Genomic DNA, 20,668 nt, shown 5'->3' on the forward strand with positions numbered 1-20,668 from the left:
AAGTTGGATAATTCACCTCTAGTCCCCATACTGCAGATAATCTGCACATTCCAAACACTGGCATATGTGATTCTTTCATGTTATGCATTGAAATTATTTGTAATTTTTTAAAAAAGATTCCTAACTGCAGAGATTCTAAATAATTGAAAAAAAAAGTCCTAATTAATCCGCTACAATGATGTAAGATTCGTGGAGTATCTTTTTTTTTCTGGTGATTATACACAGCCCTCCATTTTAATCAGTTCTTCCCTTCCTCCTGTAGGGTCTTCTCACAATGCACCCCGTCTGCGGCTGTTGTTATTAAGAGAGCGTCAAAGGTGGTACTGGGATCGGAAAGTCCGTGACTTCTTTTCTCCTGCCCCAAAAAGATCCCCCAATCTGAAGCTGAGATGTGGAGGGTTTCAATAAATGGGGAAATGTGGGGAAGGTGAACCAGAATGAGACCACCTACCGCTTCCCCACGCAAACGTCACAGAACAATCCTGTAGATACCAACCGTGTGGCTTACAGCTGAGCTGGGGTACACATGGGTTCATGTAAATGTCCTCTCTTCGTGGCGGGGGGGAACCTAAGGGGATCTGTAAGGTCCCATGGGCAATCTTAAAGGTTCATTGTATAGAGGCGTAGCTTAGAAGGATAGATTTTTAATGGAGTTTGTGCTCATCAGTGACTCAGACAGCGAGCCCTCTCAGGTCAGGCACACAGAACAGCTGCATGCAGACTAAAGCTCCTTCTACTTTGGGCCCAACAGTGTGCTTCGACCGCAGAAAAGGAACTCCTGTTTATCCATTTCCCGTACCGGCTTCTCTGTGCCTAGTTAAGGGGCAGTTTTACGTTGTAGGTTCTCGCCCACTAGAGGAACCAGACTGAGGCTGCCCAAACTGGATTCAAGATTGGACCCTTACATCCAGAACATGGAGGCAACTTTCATCCCACTTGGGCTGGGCTTAGGAACCAGGCTGCAGAGGTGAAAGGTCATTGTTCAACCCACCGCGTCACCCAATTCGCCGAACGCAGATAGATTGGAGGCGGGGGTTCAACCCGACACATCTTGGAAAACACGCAAGCATTTGAAGGCCTGATCTAGTCTGGAGAGCACGCAGTCACCGGGGTTATCACCCGGACTTCAAACTGTTAGACTAGTCTGACTGCCTGCTATCACCATGGCGATAACTGCCCTTTTGGTGATGCAGAGCAGAATTTGAAAGCTGACGTATTACCATCAAAACAACTGTTGATTTTTTTTCCCCCAATAACCATTCATAAAGGTTTCACCTTAATGGAAAACTCTGAAAAAATATATAGCACCATTTTTTTTTAAACCATTGCATATTATCACGCCAAGCTCAATAATTACAAAAATGATACCCCCCACCCCCCGCCAATCCTCCTCTGTTGCCCAGCCCCTCAAAAGACTTTCGGATTAAAATTTACATCTTTCAGACTTTTTCTTGCTGTTTTATTCAGCTTCCTCCTTCCTCGATTGGTTCTGTCCAGACAAAAAAAAAAGAAAAAGATTTCTGTTTCGTTGTTTCGCCATTTTATAAACACTAAGTTGCTCAGCGATGGAAAGTCTGTGCAGTTTGACAAAATGGAGGAGCTCCTGCCCAGTGGCCTCATGCCCGGCAAAGCCACCTGTGCTATTAGGCCCCAGGCCCAACTCCCAGTCTGTGCCGAGTGAACTGATCAAAGCTGAGGTAGCAGTTGAGGGCGCTACAGGGTAGATGCTGACAGTCTGCTTCCCCTGGCTGAAGAGTCTAAATCTAGGGGACAAAGTCTCAGGATAAGGGGTCGGCCATTTGAGACTGAGATGAGGAGGAATTTCTTCACTCAGAGGGTTGTGAATCTTTGGAATTCTCTACCCCGGAGGGCTGCAGATGCTGAGCCGTTGAGTATATTCAAGGCTGAGATCGATAGATTTTTGGAATCTCAGGGAATCAAGGGATATGGGGATTGGACGGTAAAGTGGAGTTGAGGTTGAAGATCAGCCATGATCTTAAAGAATGGCGGAGCAGGCTCGAGAGGCCTATGGCCTACTCCTGCTCCTATTTCTTATGTTCTTATGTTCTACAATTTCCTCGGCCTAGGGTAAGGGGAAAAAATAAATCAACCAGGTTTCCCACTCCTGATGGCTATTGTATGATTCTTGCGGTAAAAGTTTTGAGAGGATTGGGGAAGGACAGGATTGGAGTCAGCTGGGATGGCCTATAGGGCCCCAAGGGCTTGCTGACACTCGCTGTCTAGGCACACACATAGAATGATACAGCACAGAAGGAGGCCATTCGGCCCATTGTGCCTGTCCCAGCTCCTTGAAAGAGCTATCCAATTAGTCCCACTCCTCTGCTCTTTCCTCGTAGTCCTGCAAATCTTTCCTTTTCAAGTATTTATCCAATTCCCTTTTGAAAGTTACTATTGAATCTGCTTCCACCGCCATTTCAGGCAGTGTGTTCCAGATCATAACAACTCCCTGCATAAAAACATTTACGTGAAGAGTCTCCCCACTTGTACAAGGTACCAAAGTGCTTCTGACATAAGAGGAACCGTTCCCCAGCTGGAGTCAGCACCGACAGGAGAAAGCGGGGGGGAATGGGGGGCTGGTGGGGGGAATGGGAAATCAGATCAGTCTTGCGTGAGGCTTATTGACTGAGTTTAGAAGAATGAGAGGAGATCTTATTGAAACATACAAGATTCTGAGGGGACTCGATAGGGTAGATGCTGAGAGGATGTTACCCCTCATGGGGGAATCTAAAACTAGGGGGCATAGTCTCAGAATAAGGGGTCGCCCGTTTAAGACGGAAATGAGGAGGAATTTCTTCTCCCAGAGGGTCGTGAATCTTTGGAATTCTTTACCCCAAAAAGCTGGGGAGGATGAGTCATTGAATACATTCAAGGCTGAGTTAGACACATTTTTAATCAGCGAGGGAGTCAAAGGATATGGGGAAAGGGTGGGAAAGTGGAGTTGAGGAAAAAATCAGATCAACCATGATCTCATTAAATGGCGGAGCAGACTCGAGGGGCCGAATGGCCTACTCCTGCTCCTATCTCTTATGGTCTTATGGATAATTGTGCTCTTGCCTAGAAAAGAAAATTAAACAGAATTGTTTTTTCCCCACATATCTCAGGAAATCAGTGCATCGTAATATCAAGGCACCCTTTAGTTGCAGCAGTAACATTAATGTGACTCTGCTCTGGCAACTCCAATGAATAACTTGTTTGAGGCCATGAATTGAGACAGCATCGGGAGGGGAATGTTTCCTTGTCTAATAGTTCAACACAACCCAACAAAGTAAACGACTGTCCACATAGCTTCATGCCACCCACGCTTGACGTCAAAGCCAACTAACTTCAAAATTTAATACTGTCAGCTTGAGCCTTAAAGTAATCAATTGACGCTAGATGTCCACACATCACGCTCCTCGTATTTGCCAACGGCGTATCTCCCCCACTCAGCCACTTAAACCTCCGCAGCTCCTCCGCCGAAGTTATGGCAGATAAGCGGGAGTCCGCCGCCCCCCCCCTATCGGAAATTACCCCCTCCCCGCCCATGAAGTGTTTTAGTGTGAGTATATTTTGAGTGTGGTTAAAATAAAGAGACTGGCACCTGGGAGTAATTATAAATCTGCAGTCCAATGATTAGTAAGGGATTAAGGGGATATGAAGAAAACGCAGGGGATAAAATGACTGGCCAAAGAACCAGAGTTTCACTTGCAGGAACACTGCCAATTACCTTTGTTGTTCTTGCACGAATGTTCGCAGTCCTCCTGTGTTTGGAACCGGTTTGTGTTCCCGTTGCAGCCGCTGTAAATGAAAGGTCGGCATTCGCCAGCCTTCCTGTGGTAGTACCAACGCAGTGTGTACCTGGAGCACGTTCCCTCATCCAGGGGCAACAGGCAGGGGTCTGGGTTAATCAAATGGGTAGATAAGCAGTTAGAAGAAGAGGAAATGTAACATTGTTTTTTAGCAAGACAACCTCTTCCAAAACCACTTTATTTGTCTCTGTCTCTCTCTCCCCCAACTCTCTCTCTCCTCTCTATTTCTCTCCTCGCCATCTCCCTTTCCTCCAACTCTCTCTCTCCCCCTCTCTCGCTCTGTCCTCTCTCTCTCCCCCAACTCTCTCTCTCCTCTCTATTTCTCTCCTCGCCATCTCCCTCTCCTGCAACTCTTTCTCTCCCCCTCTCTCTCTCTCCCCCTCTCTCTCTCTCCTCGCCATCTCCCCCTCCTCCAACTCTCTCACTGTTCTCTCTCTCTTTCTCTCTCCTCCAACTCTCTCCTCTCTATTTCTCTCCTCTCCATCTCCCTCTCCTCCAACTCTTTCTCTCTCTCTCTCTGTCCTCTTTCTCTCTCCCTCCCTCTCCTCCAACTCTCTCCCTCTTTCGTGCTTCCTTCAAAGCCAAACAATTGATCTCTTGCAATTGCGCCCTCAGTATTTTTACATGCTCTACTTTGTCCTTGCCGTCCAGTCGCTGAGGAGAAATGTAGTATTTGCGTCGATCAGGTTAACTGACAGCCGTAGGGCAGAAAGAAATATTTTGTTATCTAAGTCAACAATCAGGCCCTTGGCCAGGTACAACATGGATCAGCTGTAAGGTAACGTTATGCCTTTCACCTCGTATCCCCTACTGCACTGTAGCATTTCTATTTCCCCCACATCAGTTACTTGAGTGACATTTATTAAACCCAACTCAGTTTTCAACCCATTTACTTTGAAGTGCAATGACTGTTGTTATGTAGGCAAACGCAGCAGCCATTTTGTCCACCAACAGCAATGAAATAAGTGACCAATCATCTCATTTTTTGGTATTCTTGGCCAGGACACTGGGACAGCTCCCGGCTCTTCTTCCAATAGATCTTCAACAGATCTTCGGTCTTTGCAATATTTAAGATCTTAAGTATATCTTCTCTTTGACTAGTCAGGCAGGGCTCAGTTTAATATCTCATCCACATAGCGGCACACCTGAGAGTGCAGTGCTCCCTCGGAGTGTTAGCCTGGACGGTGGCATGACGCCCTGGCTTGGGGCTTGAACCCATTGCTTTGTGACTCAGAGGTGACAGTGCTTCCAATTGGGCCTAGTTGGTTATTGAACCAACAGCTAAATTAGTTATTCAATAATTAGTTATTGAACCAACAGCTAAAAACAGGCAATCTGGTCATTTATCTCGTTGCTGTTTGTGGGACCTTGCTGTGCGCAAACTGACTGTTGAGTTTCCCTAAATTACAAGAATAACCGCACTTCAAAAGTACTTCACTGGCAGTAAAGCTAGGACGTCCTGAGGTCGTGACAGGCGCTATAGAAATGCAAGTTCTTTCTTTATTGCCAGTTTAAAACTAATTTTGTGTTGTGGGCTATGTCCAGTAGGAAAGGGGTCGTTTCACTTCAGACACCTAGAAATAGCTGAGGGAGGAGTCTTGCATTCCAACACTAGGCTTTTGTATGGAGTGTCCTGCAATACTATGGAGGGCACTGGGTAGAGCACAATAGGATAAAGTGGAGTGCTCATCCAAGAGGAAGAGTTAGGGAGAACAGCCCTGCCCCTCAGAAACATCCCTCCCTCCTGACCAGCTATTTGCGAAGGTGGCTACACTTCAGATCACTTCAGTCTGCTCAGTCCAAAGACAATAACCGGGTTGGGTGGAACTTTGGATTGAAAGGAGGCAAAATGGATGGAAAAGCAATTAACAAAGGGGGGGGGGGGAAAGGTCATACAGTGCAGCCCCTTCCATCAGTTGCCCTGCTTCTGCGAGACACCAGGCAGAGGTCAGGCGCTTCCTGGGGCAGGGAAAGCTGGACAGGAACTGCCCAATGGACAGCTGTTGCACATCTCCTGATGCCAGATTCAAGAGCATAACGTGCAGAGGCTAAAGAGCAGGCATTTTATCCTGGTCTCAACTACGATTTGTCCTCGTAAGAGTGCATTCATAAGAAAACGACGTGGTCCTGTCCAGGGGGTCAATTCTCCATTTGGTGTGGTCCTCAGCTATACAGGTCAGGAAGGCCCCAGGTTCAATTCCTGGCCTGTGTTTCGTGCTTTGCCTTGGTGGGGGGGGGGGTGTGACTATTGACCTTGGGCCAGGGAAAGGAACAGATGAGTTGGTACTTCCCACTACTGATTACTATCCCGTGACCCCTGCTGGCAAGTGTGCCTGTTGGGTGAGAACTAGATTGAGCTGAGGTGTGGACAGGATCAGGTTCGACTGTGATGCCCTCCCCCGCCCCCAGGGAACAGCTGGAAGAGACGGCCGGCACTCAGTTCCTGGGCTCAGACATGAAGAGTAACCAGATGGACAAGATTCCTACCTTGTTTGGAGGCTTCTCTTCTATTCCTTTCCTGTTGTGGTGGATCTGTGGCATCAACTTTATCACCTGCCGATGGAAGGCAAAACCAAGTCAGTGCTCCCTTTTAATCAAACTGAAGGTGCACGCACAGGATTTCAAACCTTATCTTACCTTAGTAAACCTTACCTTAGTAAAGGGCCCATTGCTGGTGCCACTGTGGTAGGCCACAGGCCTGACGGCATGATTCCTTGCATGTGTCCCGTGGGTCATCGGGGATGAGCAGCAAATATGAGGCCAGGTTGCTTCCCCAGGTCGAGAGGAGGGAACTGGGAGACTGGGAGACCTCAATCACCCTCGTACCCACCCCCAACCCCCCACAACCTTGCCCATTCCCCCTTCCCAAGTAGCCAGTTATATAGCGATTACACATAGGCCTAGGAAATCTGTGAGAGTACTGTGTGCACTGGCTAACTGACTGAATGGAGGGAGGTTTTGTTTTAAGTGCACAAGAACAAAGGAACGGGAGTTGGCCATTCAGCCCCTTGAGCCTGCTCTGCCATTCAATTAGATCATGGCTGATAGAACCATAGAACCATAGAAAAGATACAACACAGAAGGGGGCCAATCGGCCCATCGTGTCCGCGCCGGCTTGAAGAACAACCAGGTGCCCATTCTAATCCCACTTTCCAGCACCCAGTCCGTAGCCCTGCAGCTTACAGCACTTTAGGTGCAGGTCCAGGTACCTTTTAAAAGAATTGAGGGTCCTTGCCTCTACCACCAATTCGGGCAGCGAATTCCACCTGTCTGCACCTCAACTTAATTTACCCGTCTTATCGCCATATCCCTTGACACCTTTACCTAACAACAGTCTATCGACCTCAGCCTTGAAAGCTCCAATTGTCCTCCAGCATCCACAGCCTTTCGGGGCAGAGAATTCCAGATTTCTACTTCCCTTTTGTGTGAAAAAACAGAGGTACACACAACACCTTTCAAGGAAAGTTCAAAAGTTCAGGCTCCTCATTCACCTCTCCAGACATTTTTTTTAATTCGTTCATGGGATGTGGGCGTCGCTGGCGAGGCCGGCATTTATTGCCCATCCCTAATTGCCCTTGAGAAGGTGGTAGTGAGCTGCCTTCTTGAACCGCTGCAGTCTGTGTGGTGAAGCTTCTCCCACAGTGCTGTTAGGAAGGGAGTTCCAGGATTTTGACCCAGTGACGATGAAGGAACGGCCGATATTTTTCCAAGTCGGGATAGTGTGTGACTTGGAGGGGAACATCTGGGTACTATTCCGGAATTGCCTCACTGCATCTGAGGAGGTATCCAAAGCAAAATCAAAACTAGGCCTGACCCTATTCCGCTTCTGATATCTGGCACCAATTCTCCTAAAATCACAAGCCAAAAAAAAAATAACAGTGATACTACATATTAAAGAGAAACCGACCCTCCAATAGGAGAACTGTTTTGGTCACTGCTAAAATCCTATTGAGGAACATTTACTAATAAACAGCATGGGAGTGGGACTAATTGGATAGCTCTTTCAAAGAGCCGGCACAGGCACGATGGGTCGAATGGCCTCTTTCTGTGCTGTACCTACTATGATACTGACGGTGACTGGTAAAGAAACTTAGTCAGTGCATAAAGCAGCACCTCAATTTAAACCCATGTTCAGTCCACTGCACGTGCAGGCTGGTGAGATCATAGGTTCACTACACACTGATAAGAGAACCTGGGGCTAAGTGCTAAGGTGGCGAGGAACACTTACGCATCATTTCTGATCTTTGGAACTGTTCCAGCCCATAGTCCTCTGTCGGTACATCGTAGCTTTCCACGGTGTAGAAATGCTCGTAGTCTGGGTCGTTGCCATTTACCACCACTCGCAGTTCTTTCCCTTCAGAATTGTTAAAAGCAACAAAGAGAAAAAAACCCCATCACTTTAATCATACTACACGCCACCGACAGACAAAGGTGAGGGGGGGGGGGTCAGACACGAAAGTGGGGGCCGTGAAATGACAGGCCGCCATCATTAGATCTTTGAAAGGAAGACTAATTTACATTTAAATAGAGGTTAGAGTAAAGCCCAGTCACTCTGCAGATCTAATAATTGGTATTAACACCGTCTGATTGCTCATGTTGGTTAGACCGAGTTTCCTTGGCATGAAATAATGATGCATTATTTCTTCGAGGGAGTGGGGGATAATTTCCTCTTTGTCTATGAAGCAGGAGGATGTGGGTCAAAGTCTGCAGTGTTGCTTAAGCCATCATCATCTCAACAAGCCAATGCTGATACTCCAGTGGGTCGAGGAGTACTTGACTTCACACTTCATTTATGTCCTCTGGGACAACAGCAGTTCTGATGAAAGGTCATCGACCTGAAACGTTAACTTCTGTTTCTCTCTCCGCACATATTGCCTGACCTGCTGAGTGTTTGCCAGCGTTTTCTGTTTTTATTTTAGATTTCCAGCATCCGCAGTATTTTGCTTTTGGTTTACTGAACCTCACGTGCAACATTGATATGACAAAACGCAAAACTGTAATTCGAACTCACGTTCTCTGGATTATTAGTCCAATCTCTGGATTCCTAGTCCAGTCGCGTAACCACATAACCACTACACTACTGTACCTGGCCTCCAATCTCACAGTGACACTCCAGGCGGTGCTGGAATACTGGACTCTACATCTAACACTAATACTCGTGTCCTGTTTGGATACCTTAATGTCATCCATAATCCTTTGGAGCTGTGTTGGGGACTTGACCTGTAATATAGTCAAAACCTATCCCATGATATAAACGTACAAGCTTAGTCAGAAGTGATGAAGGTACAAAGAATATGAGAAAAGTACAGATAAAAATGGAGATTGTGGCCCAGGTTCACGCAGAACAGCTCCCGCTCCTCTGCCGTAACTTTGCCTTAAGAGCAGTGGAAACCCTGCGTATGAGCGTAAACGGGCCTATGAGTCTGAAACACAAAGCATAATCGCAAGTTCCACTTAACACTCAACAAACTATTTTGCGAGGATGCGATATGGGGTGCTGTTATACTGAGGGCCCGAGTTTGAGATTGGCCCCTCCTTAGGATAACGTGGACCTGAGTTATACTGCCAATTCCCTGTGACTCTCTGGTCGGGGATTAAGAAACTCTGGGTTCAATTTTAACCTTAGCGAGGAGCCGACAGGACAGTCAGCTCTCTGCCAACTTCAGATTCAGAGCGATCATTCTACAGTTTCCACTTAGTCCATTGGAAGTTGGTGAGCAGCGATGTGAGATGAGCTCCTGGAATTCCACGACGCAGTCAGATCAAAATTCCAGTTGGCGCTTTTCTTGCACAAATGCTTAACGCACTCCCTTTCTGTGGTATTTCAACACAGGCAGTCGCTAAACTGCTGAGTTGGGCGTTCAAAGGGGAATAGCATCGATCGTAATTTCTACCCTAGTTTATATCCACGTGAAGCTGAAAACATCACAGAGATGAAAATGAGGGATACACATCTGGCCTGTCACTACTTCCTGTCGCCATTTTCATGAATGAAATCACTTTGATGCTCATTTCTTTTTTTGAATGACTTTTTGTTGGTCGAGTAAATGACCGTGGAACTGGGGAATGGAATATTCTTTCTGCTATCAGGCACCCAGTGTCCAGTATAGTGCAGCAGCTGCAGAGTATCACATGCAAACACTGTGGTTTGCTACACCAGAAATCATTTAACATTTGGTTTTGCCTTGCTGTAAAATCTCCTATATACACGCACTGTGCCATTCCTGACCTTCTAGTGTTTTCCTGCCCCGTCAGATCCCTAGTGCTTTACGATTGAAATTCTCCGCCATGCCCCACTGAGAATACTCTCCGCCTTCAAGAGGGAGTTGGACCGGTTCTTGGTTGGGGGCAGAGATCGCATCATACAGAAGGAAAGCGGATTAACAGTTAACGTTAGGCATGATCAGTGTGATCTCCAGGACTGGTTTCGATCGCCTTAGGAATTTTCCAGAGTTTTTCTGCTCCCTTATTGACCCTGGATGTTTTGCCTTTCCCAGGAGATTATATGGCTGCTGGGAGCGGGGGGCGGGGGGGTGTAGGAAGTGTCTAGTCCTGGTGCTCCAGGCATCGCGAGAGTGGGGCAGGCTTGATGGACGCATTGGCCTTTTCCTGCCCGTCATTTTGGTATGTTCGTTATGTAACAAAGGCGTATTTCCTCCCTTTGTGGGTCTGCTTCATAAGAACGTTTAGAAACAGGAAAAGGGCCAACAAGCCTGTCCTTTATTAATAAGATTTCATTCCCGCCTACCCACCATATCCCTGAATCCCTTGACTCTTGATCCCAATTATAATGTCAATCCACTTCAGCGATCTTCCCTGGAAAATTATTCCACAACTTCATTAGCCTCTGACCTCCTGACTTCCTCGTTTTTGTAACTTGTGCTCCTTCAGCATTTCAATCCTTTACCTTGGTGAACGAACTTGTCCGGATAAACTATTTCAATGTCTTGATAAAATTTCACTTAGATCACTTTAAACTCTCCGCTTTTTGCACAGAAAACAGGACCAACTTAACCCTTTCCTCGTAACTCACGTTCTTGATGTGTAAAATAATCCTTGGTGCTCACTTCTGTGCCTTCTCAGGTTCACCGACACAGGGGAGATTTTCCTCTGCCTTGCATCTGCGGAACTGTCGTTCCTGAGGTGCAAAACAGAGGAGAAAGGGGGCGGGGGGGGGGGGGGGGAGCGGAGACTTGTTACATAAGGTCTTTTTGGCATTTTAATGAGATGGGAGAGAATGTTCCCAACCTCCAGCCTCAGCGTCCTGTTCTAACACACGTTGGGGGTGAAATTCAGCTTCAGTTGCCCGTAATTCACTCTGTCCTGTTTTCCTTCCCATCGAAGGGCAGGAGGCTCTCCCCGAGCAGCAACAAGGCCCCAATCCTGGAGACAGAAGGTCCACCCAGGGGGAGGAGAAACAGGTACAGCTGCCTCATGACTGGGTGCCCATGGGGCAAAATCCACTCTATAACTCCTCTGATTGAGTGACTAGAAACGCACACAGTATTCCCCTGTTTAAAACTCAAGTAACAGCTTGGGATGGATGAAAAAAAAAATCAATTCAAAAAGTCTGTCTTATCTAGCAGGGAGCGGCACTGAACATATTGCCCAGGTACTGGCCGGTGGCTCGCTCATGCAAGAGCTGGATTCTTAAAGACGGAAGGGAAAAAAAAAAATGCACACATTTTGATTTTGTTTTTTTCTTTTTTTAATATAATTTGCAACTTTAAAAAAAAAATGCCAATTAAAGAAATATCGCTTTGGAGACAACACACAGAAGACAAGTGACACGGACTCACCATTGGCACCATCATAGTCCTCCTCATGTGAGATCTTTAAAACAGGGAGTTGACGGGAATAAGATGGTGGGTGGGACGAGAGACCTGGATAAAGCAAGGACAAACAGAGCACGGACAGCACAACAATAATTAACACACAGTGGCCAAAGGTTGGGAGCGGTATTTGATGGAAGATAAGACTGGACTGAATTTGCTAATGGCTCCATATGAGACACACAGGTGTAAAATGGAGGACTCAGTTTGCGTTGAATTTTTAGACCTTGGGAACGTTAAAGAAAAAAATTGATGATAGTCAAAAAATCAATCAATCTATCCATTTATCTATCTCTCTCTCTATCTATCTCTTTCTCTTTCTATCGCTCTCTCTCGTTATACATATAGAAGTTCAGCTTCCAGCTTATGTCTGTCACACTTTGGATGTGACTAGATTGCGATGACCTTTATAAGGGTCAGCTTGGTTCAGCTGGTGACAACTCTGAGTCAGCAGTACGTAGGTTCAAGTTCCACACCAGGACCCGAGTGCCAAATCTATCCGATATCCTGTGCTGCATTGTTGGAGGTTCTATCCTTTGGATGGGATGGTAAAATGAAATCCTGCCTGTGGGTTGTTATTCGTGAAAGATGAGATCATATGAGCTGAAGAGTCTAAAGCAAAATACTGCGGATGCTGGAAATACTCAGCAAGTGAGGCAGCATCTGTGGAGAAAGAAACAGAGTCAATGTTTCAGGTCGAAGACCTTTTGTCAGAACTCGTCAGGGCTGAAGGAACTTGTCATCCAAACCTACCTTCTAATCTTTAACGAGAGTTGGAATCTTTCAGAATTGGTTTGAAATTTATTGAATCAGGCAAATTAAGTCACATCCTGCTTATTCTTTGCAGAGTTCAATATCCTTCAATGAAATATCTTACGCTATGTCAAGAATAAGCAGAGCTATTTCATCCAATGCTCTCCTGGCCGGCCCCCCACCTTGCACCCTCCGTAAACTTGAGCTCATCCAAAATGCTGCTGCCCGTATCCTAACTCGCACCAAGCTCTGTTCATCCATCATCCCTGTGCTCGCTGACCTACATTGGCTCTCGGTCCGGCAATGCCTCAATTTTAAAATTCTCATCCTTGTTTTCAAATCCCTCCATGGCCTCGCCTCTCCTCTCTCTGTAACCTCCCCCAGCCCTACAACCCTCTGAGATCTCTGCGCTCCTCCAATTCTGGCCTCTTACGCATCCCCGATTTTCATCACTCCACCACTCCATGGTGGCCGTGCCTTCAGCTGCCTAGGTCCTAAGCTCTGGAATTCCCTCCCTAAACCTCTCCGCCTCTCTACCTCTCTCTCCTCCTTTAAGACGCTCCTTTATACCTACCTCTTTGACCAAGCTTTTGGTCACCTGTCCTAATATCTCCTTACGTGGCTTGGTGTGAAAGTTTGTTTGATAACACTCCTGTGAAGCGCCTTGGGATGTTTTACTACTTTAAAAAGTGCTATATAAATGCAAGTTGTTGTTGTTGGAGCAGTAGCGGAGCATTGGGAACTGCGAAAGGTCGTTCTGCCTGAAGTAGGTTGACATTTTACTGTTCTTCTCATGGGCTTGTTCAGTTATCAATAGAGCAAACAAGGAGAGACCCATTAACAATCAGCAATACACCCATGTGAGGTATGGTTCTTATTGGAGCAACTTCGTAAAATAAATGTACTTAAAATCCATCAAATACCGTGAATAAGAGACAAAACAACAATTCACTAGGAGTATCCACATTCACCGTAACATCTGGTGTATAAGTCGCAGGCCACTTATTTTAAACTCAGTGTTTGTTGGAACTTTTATGTATCTGATGTCCTACTCTTCACACCAACAGATTTGATGTTTCCACAACTGGATATCATAGAATCATAGAATCATAGAAGTTACAACATGGAAACAGGCCCTTCGGCCCAACATGTCCATGTCGCCCAGTTTATACCACTAAGCTAGTCCCAATTGCCTGCACTTGGCCCATATCCCTCGATACCCATCTTCCCCATGTAACTGTCCAAATGCTTTTTAAAAGACAAAATTGTACCCGCCTCTACTACTGCCTCTGGCAGCTCGTTCCAGACACTCACCACCCTTTGAGTGAAAAAATTGCCCCTCTGGATCCTTTTGTATCTCTCCCCTCTCACCTTAAATCTGTGCCCCCTCGTTATAGACTCCCCTACCTTTGGGAAAAGATTTTGACTATCGACCTTATCTATGCCCCTCATTATTTTATAGACTTCTATAAGATCACCCCTTAACCTCCTACTCTCCAGGGAATAAAGTCCCAGTCTGTCTAACCTCTCCCTGTAAGTCAAACCATCAAGTCCCGGTAGCATCCTAGTAAATCTTTTCTGCACTCTTTCTAGTTTAATAATATCCTTTCTATAATAGGGTGACCAGAACTGTACACAGTACTCCAAGTGTGGCCTCACCAATGCCCTGTACAACTTCAACAAGACATCCCAACTCCTGCATTCAATGTTCTGACCAATGAAACCAAGCATGCTGAATGCCTTCTTCACCACCCTATCCACCTGTGACTCCACTTTCAAGGAGCTATGAATCTGTACTCCTAGATCTCTTTGTTCTATAACTCTCCCCAACGCCCTACCATTAACGGAGTAGGTCCTGGCCCGATTCGATCTACCAAAATGCATCACCTCACATTTATCTAAATTAAACTCCATCTGCCATTCATCGGCCCACTGGCCCAATTTATCAAGATCCCGTTGCAATCCTAGATAACCTTCTTCACTGTCCACAATGCCACCAATCTTGGTGTCATCTGCAAACTTACTAACCATGCCTCCTAAATTCTCATCCAAATCATTAATATAAATAACAAATAACAGCGGACCCAGCACCGATCCCTGAGGCACACCGCTGGACACAGGCATCCAGTTTGAAAAACAACCCTCGACAACCACCCTCTGTCTTCTGTCGTCAAGCCAATTTTGTATCCAATTGGCTACCTCACCTTGGATCCCATGAGATTTAACCTTATGTAACAACCTACCATGCGGTACCTTGTCAAATGCTTTGCTGAAGTCCATGTAGACCACGTCTACTGCACAGCCCTCATCTATCTTCTTGGTTACCCCTTCAAAAAACTCAATCAAATTCGTGAGACATGATTTTCCTCTCACAAAACCATGCTGACTGTTCCTAATTAGTCCCTGCCTCTCCAAATGCCTGTAGATTCTGTCCCTCAGAATACCCTCTAACAACTTACCCACTACAGATGTCAGGCTCACTGGTCTGTAGTTCCCAGGCTTTTCCCTGCCGCCCTTCTTAAACAAAGGCACAACATTTGCTACCCTCCAATCTTCAGGCACCTCACCTGTAGCGGTGGATGATTCAAATATCTCTGCTAGGGGACCCGCAATTTCCTCCCTAACCTCCCATAACGTCCTGGGATACATTTCATCAGGTCCCGGAGATTTATCTACCTTGATGCGCGTTAAGACTTCCAGCACCTCCCTCTCTGTAATATGTACACTCCTCAAGACATCACTATTTATTTCCCCAAGTTCCCTAACATCCATGCCTTTCTCAACCGTAAATACCGATGTGAAATATTCATTCAGGATCTCACCCATCTCTTGTGGTTCCGCACATAGATGACCTTGTTGATCCTTAAGAGGCCCTACTCTCTCCCTAGTTACCCTTTTGCCCTTTATGTATTTGTAGAAGCTCTTTGGATTCACCTTTGCCTGATCTGCCAAAGCAATCTCATATCCCCTTTTTGCCCTCCTGATTTCTCTCTTAACTCTACTCCGGCAATCTCTATACTCTTCAAGGGATCCACTTGATCCCAGCTGCCTATGCATGTCATATGCCTCCTTCTTATTTTTGACTAGTGCCTCAATCTCCCGAGTCATCCAAGGTTCCCTACTTCTACCAGCCTTGCCCTTCACTTTATAAGGAATGTGCTTACCCTGAACCCTGGTTAACACACTTTTGAAAGCCTCCCACTTACCAGACGTCCCTTTGCCTGCCAACAGACTCTCCCAATCAACTTCTGAAAGTTCCTGTCTAATACCATCAAAATTGGCCTTTCCCCAATTTAGAATTTTAACTTTTGGGCCAGACCTATCCTTCTCCATAGCTATCTTAAAACTAATGGAATTATGATCACTGGTCCCAAAGTGATCCCTCACTAACACTTCTGTCACCTGCCCTTCCTTATTTCCCAAGAGGAGGTCAAGTTTTGCCCCCTCTCTAGTCGGGCCATCCACATACTGAATGAGAAATTCCTCCTGAATACACTCAACAAATTTCTCTCCATCCAAGCCCCTAATGCTATGGCTGTCCCAGTCAATGTTGGGAAAGTTAAAGTCCCCTACTATTACCACCCTATTTTTCTTGCAGCTGTCTGTAATCTCCTTACATATTTGCTCCTCAATTTCCCGTTGACTATTTGGGGGTCTGTAGTACAATCCTATCAAAGTGATCTCTCCCTTCTTATTTTTCAGTTCTACCCATATGGACTCAGTGGGCGAACCCTCGGATATATCCCCTCTCACTACTGCCGTGATGTTCTCCCTAATCAAGAACGCAACTCCCCCTCCTCTCTTACCTCCTGCTCTATCTTTCCTATAGCATCTGTACCCTGGAACATTGAGCTGCCAGTCCTGCCCCTCCCTTAGCCATGTTTCAGTAATAGTTTTGTTGAATAGTTGGCCAAGAGAACAGAGCAAGCAGACTTGATCACAAAACCTGGAAAGTATAATGACGCATAGAGCCCTGGCAGAGTCGCAGAAAGATGGCTAGTTATGAGGAGTAAGTTATCGACTGGTGAGGGGAATGGAAAATCAGCCAGCTCTTTCAAAGTAGATTCTGATATTTCCAAAGCAGGAGGGAACAGAAAGTGCCATTAAAATTCTGAAAGGTAGATAAAGAAAAGCCAAATCGCTGGGGTTAAAGAAGGGGTTATTCATTATTCCCCTTGAGTGGTTCCTTTATGAGGATATCGTGACCAGCATTAGTCCAGGAAGTTGGACTATAGAGGTACAGAGAGGATGGGCGAAATGGCCTTTTCTTTGGTCCTAATATTCTTCTGGCTTGCCCAGGTTTAAATTAAGTCAGCAATTCCTTTTTTTCCCAAAGGAAGTATGAGGTGAATTTCCTTGGCGCTTCTCCCGCTGCATAATAACTTTGGCGGAAAGCCCGTAAACGGGGCTTCTGTCAAACTTACAGCGGTGAAACGGGAGAAGCCTCGCGAATATTCGGCCCTACGTTTTTTGATTCTGTCTCAGGCAGTTTACAATTCCTCAGCTGCAAACCATTACCACTGATGTCAGATCTGGGCAGAGCTTCTTACACTCCTAGTAAAAGCTTGTTTTCTGATAAGCTATTCATCCTCTACACCTTCAGCCTCCAACCTCTCTCTTCATCACAACCCTTTTGTCTTTCTTTGCTTTATCGATACTACGCTCTTCTGAACTTCCCTCTCTTGTTCCTCTAACTCTTCAAATGCTCCACCCTACGCACTCTTCCTCCTCCCTGCGTCCTCATTGTGTTGAAATCAAGACTCATCCCATCATCTTCTACTCTAACTCATTGCTTCCCAGGACCTCAAAACTGTGGAATCCTTTACCTCCCTCAGTGTTCCCTCCCCACAACCTATAGGCTTTTAAAACCCAATCTTGCCATCACAAAACTATTGTCCACTCTCCTACATTTCTCAACCTTGGTGTTGTCCTGAACAATGGGCCTTAGCTCTTCACCGTGGGTTTTTTAATTAAAAATCCAAAGGCCTACGTTGAACTCTCTTTTGTTTTGTGAATCGACTGGGGCTCCAGCATACGGTGTACTGCCCCCTTAAATAGAGGTTAGGCTCCTGATATTCGCTCAGGCCTTTGTCGTTCCTGGTTCAGGCTGAGCCGTCAGTGAGTGCATGGGAAACGGGAGGCGGACTCACCTCTGACGTTGCTGTTGTTCCCCGGTGAGGGGCTTTGCCTCCATCTGCCGACTCGTCCCAGAAAAAAAAACAATGCGGAGAAACTAACCATCTCGGAAAATTGGGAGGGTGAAGCAGTCTCCTAGCACATTGTAACCCAGTGCATTGGCACATCAGACTGTTGCTCAATCAACGATATGATCAGACTTTAGCTCCTGCGACTTATACACCAGATAACATGGGCTTAACCATTTACTAAATGTTCATAGTCAGATCAGACTTTGAATGGACACAAGTGCCTGGAAACTTGTGGAGTGGAAATTTTGACTAAAATTAGTAAAACAAAAGATGTTGGACATAGGTCCGAAAAAATTTACGTTCCTAGCGGATACTGGGATCTGACAGTCAAAAGGTTTGAGGCCACAGTCAAACTCTTGGATCAGTGGCTCGGGGCTGAATCAGATGATGCTGGCTTGGAATCATGCAGTGGAATCCTAACCCTTCATCTCCAGTGAGAATTCTCTATTCAGGCTCCAGAGCAAAGGGAGCAACACTCTACAGGCGTCAATTCTTAGATGACTCAGAGACTGGTTTGCATGAGGTACTTGTAAGGGGAAGATTTGCCCTGGTCATTAATTTTAGTGAGGTCGTAAAGGTATTCCAAAAGAAGGTGTTTATGATTTTGCGAGAAAGAACGATCAGAGGAAACCTTCCCACGGTGTTTTCGATGTTGCAACTAGGGGAAATCTCCCCTTGTGGTTTATTGACATGATTTAATGGGGATATAATGATGATAAATTGGATTTTTCTGTCATGGGCAATGCTTCCTTCTGGAGTTCATTCTTAGTGACACTGTTCGGCAGCTCCCAGTGCTACTAATTATAGCTTTTGATGGAAGCGATTATATAGTTGACAAGTTCTGACATCTCTTGGAGATGGATTAATATTAAGCCTTTCTAGCGATGTTTTTTGGAGGGGAGGGGGATCTCATGCTAATGAGAGATTCTTCCTGGTAAGCATGAGGGGAACCCACAGAGATCGGCATATGAGATGTGAAAAGGCAACCCTGGAGTATTGCTTCAAGGTGTGGCATGAAAGTAGGGCAAGAGATGGGGGAGCAGATTCAAACTGGTGAAAAGTTAATTTAGGACCCACGTCTGGAAGTTCTTCACACAAAGAGTGATCAATGCTTGGAATGGACTTGAGGGCAGGGGATGTAAAAGCTTGGGGTTATTTAAAAGAGAGTTGGATGCTGTGATGGGGTTTTTCTGGCGTGCTGTTTGGCCTTCTCCATCTGTACTTATCTTGTGATAAAACAGATGTTAAAACGTATGCACCGTACAGTGAGACGCTTGAACTTTGAAGTCACAAGAGGCAGCTCTCGCTCTGCTGATTAGTGTATTCGCTAGTGCAGAAATGAGTCTTGCAGATCAGGGACGATCAGTCCCCGGTCCGCGCTGAGTTTGCTGACCTCAAGATGGGTGCGACAATTCAGAGAGTTAGAGAGGGGAGGGGAAAGGAAGAATGGGGGTAAAATTCAACTTTGGGGGGGAGCGCAAAATGGGGCAGTAGTGGATTGGCCACTCGTTATACACACTGCCCGACTGCCCTTTCCATTGACCCACCGAAGTTGAATTTTACCCCTCGTGAAAGCCCCTCACAACTAATGAAAAAAAAATATTCAGCCAGGGGGGTTGCTACACCCGATTCCTCTACAGTGACCCATGCCTAGCACTTGAATAGCACTGGCATTCACTCCCTGGGCTCACACATGGAGAAAGAATGGTCTGTTGGGTGTGCTAATGCAGAGCAACTAACACCCATTTTCCAGCAAGAGTCATCATCTTCAGGAGAAGAGGAAGGAAAATTGATGGGGGTGAGTGGAGAACAAGGTGCAACTCGGGCTGAGGTTCTTTAATTTATTTGTTCTCGAGATGTGGGTGACACTGGCAAGGCAACATTTATTGCCCATCCCTAGTCGCCCTGAGGGCAGCGAGAGTCAACCGGCTAGAGCCACATATAGGCCTGACCGGGTAGGAGTGGCAGGTTCCCGACCCTGTTGATTCTTTACAACAATCTGGTAGCTTTCGTGATCATTTTTACCTGGTGCCAGGCCACACATTAATCTAGTACGAATGCATAAAAACCTGATTTAATTTACACCACTTTTTCAACCTTCCAGCTAAAAAAAAGGCTACAGCCTCGGCAAAGGCAACCCAACTCACGGCTTGTATTAGAAGTGCCCGGGCTCTGAGACTTAACTGGATCTCCAATGCTCCAAGGTATACTCTCTCATCATTAACCCCAGTGTCGAACTCCAACCGGGTAATAGTGGAGGGTTTATAACATGATGAAGTAATGAGGACTGACTAAGGCGTCCCGGTGAATATTTCGGTTGCAAGCTATGTTCAAAATTTATTCAGCACTTGTTCTCAATGCAAAGTTGATGCGACTTAAAAGAGAGATGAACATTTTCAGGATTGCAACACTTATTATTGAAATATAAAGTGGACGCACATCAAACAATGGGTAAACGACACATTACCATGGATACGCACTACAAACAGATAGGACATTAAAACCCCTCAGCTCTTAAAGGGGCCACGCTGCCCCGAAGGACTGTAACCCCTGCACGTGCTGAGATATTTATGCAACTGACAAACGAGATTCACAAAGTTCGAGCAACGTTAAGAGAAAAAACATTTCCCCACATGGCAGTAGATTAGTAGAATAAACTCTTAGAATAACTGATGCAAAGTCAATTGGCACCTTTAAAACTGGATCAATATGGTTGAGAAGGGAGATTGAAACTGTGGAGGTACTTCACAATGCAGCTTGATTTTTTTTCCAAGGTTGGTCAGGGAAGGAGATCAGTATTCCTCTTTAGTAAATGATCAACAGATGGGTGGGGGGAAGTTGTGATAGAATAATCAGACCTGGGCTCTGGATGGCATGCCATTGATGGGCTGAATGGCTTTTTCTCACTCTGCATTTTCTGATGATGTGCCCCTCAAAGGTACAAAAAGAAATGACTGCCCAGCAACAGAGCTTGCCCTCCTCTGTAATGCCAGATCCTCTCTGGGGGTTAAATGGTTTATAGTGTAAGCAGTGGCAGAGCCAGTGGTGGTGGTGGGGTGGGGGGGCA

General features: G+C 46.0%; 1 protein-coding gene across 1 annotated transcript; it reads right to left on the minus strand.

Moving 5' to 3' along the window:
• Window positions 1–1,393: 1,393 nt before the first annotated feature.
• Window positions 1,394–12,337, minus strand: si:dkey-117n7.5 (uncharacterized protein LOC559444 homolog). The gene is made up of 5 exons (XM_067999079.1): window positions 11,609–12,337; window positions 8,038–8,163; window positions 6,297–6,362; window positions 3,728–3,898; window positions 1,394–1,489 (listed from the first exon to the last, which is right to left on the minus strand). The coding sequence occupies exons 2-5, from the start codon at window positions 8,042–8,044 to the stop codon at window positions 1,464–1,466; spliced, it is 270 nt and encodes an 89-aa protein (XP_067855180.1). The 5' UTR covers window positions 8,045–8,163; window positions 11,609–12,337; the 3' UTR covers window positions 1,394–1,463.
• Window positions 12,338–20,668: the final 8,331 nt, after the last annotated feature.

Source organism: Heptranchias perlo, chromosome 17 (assembly GCF_035084215.1).
Source record: "Heptranchias perlo isolate sHepPer1 chromosome 17, sHepPer1.hap1, whole genome shotgun sequence".
Classification (NCBI taxonomy): domain Eukaryota; kingdom Metazoa; phylum Chordata; class Chondrichthyes; order Hexanchiformes; family Hexanchidae; genus Heptranchias; species Heptranchias perlo.

Bases quoted from the DNA above. Each gene is read 5' to 3' on its own strand.
- si:dkey-117n7.5 (XM_067999079.1), bottom strand. The intron at 3,899-6,296 runs GTAGGAATCTTG...TGATTAACCCAG, and splicing joins AAGAGAAGCCTCCAAACAAG to ACCCCTGCCTGTTGCCCCTG. The intron at 1,490-3,727 runs GTAATTGGCAGT...TTGTCTGGACAG, and splicing joins TTCGTGCAAGAACAACAAAG to AACCAATCGAGGAAGGAGGA.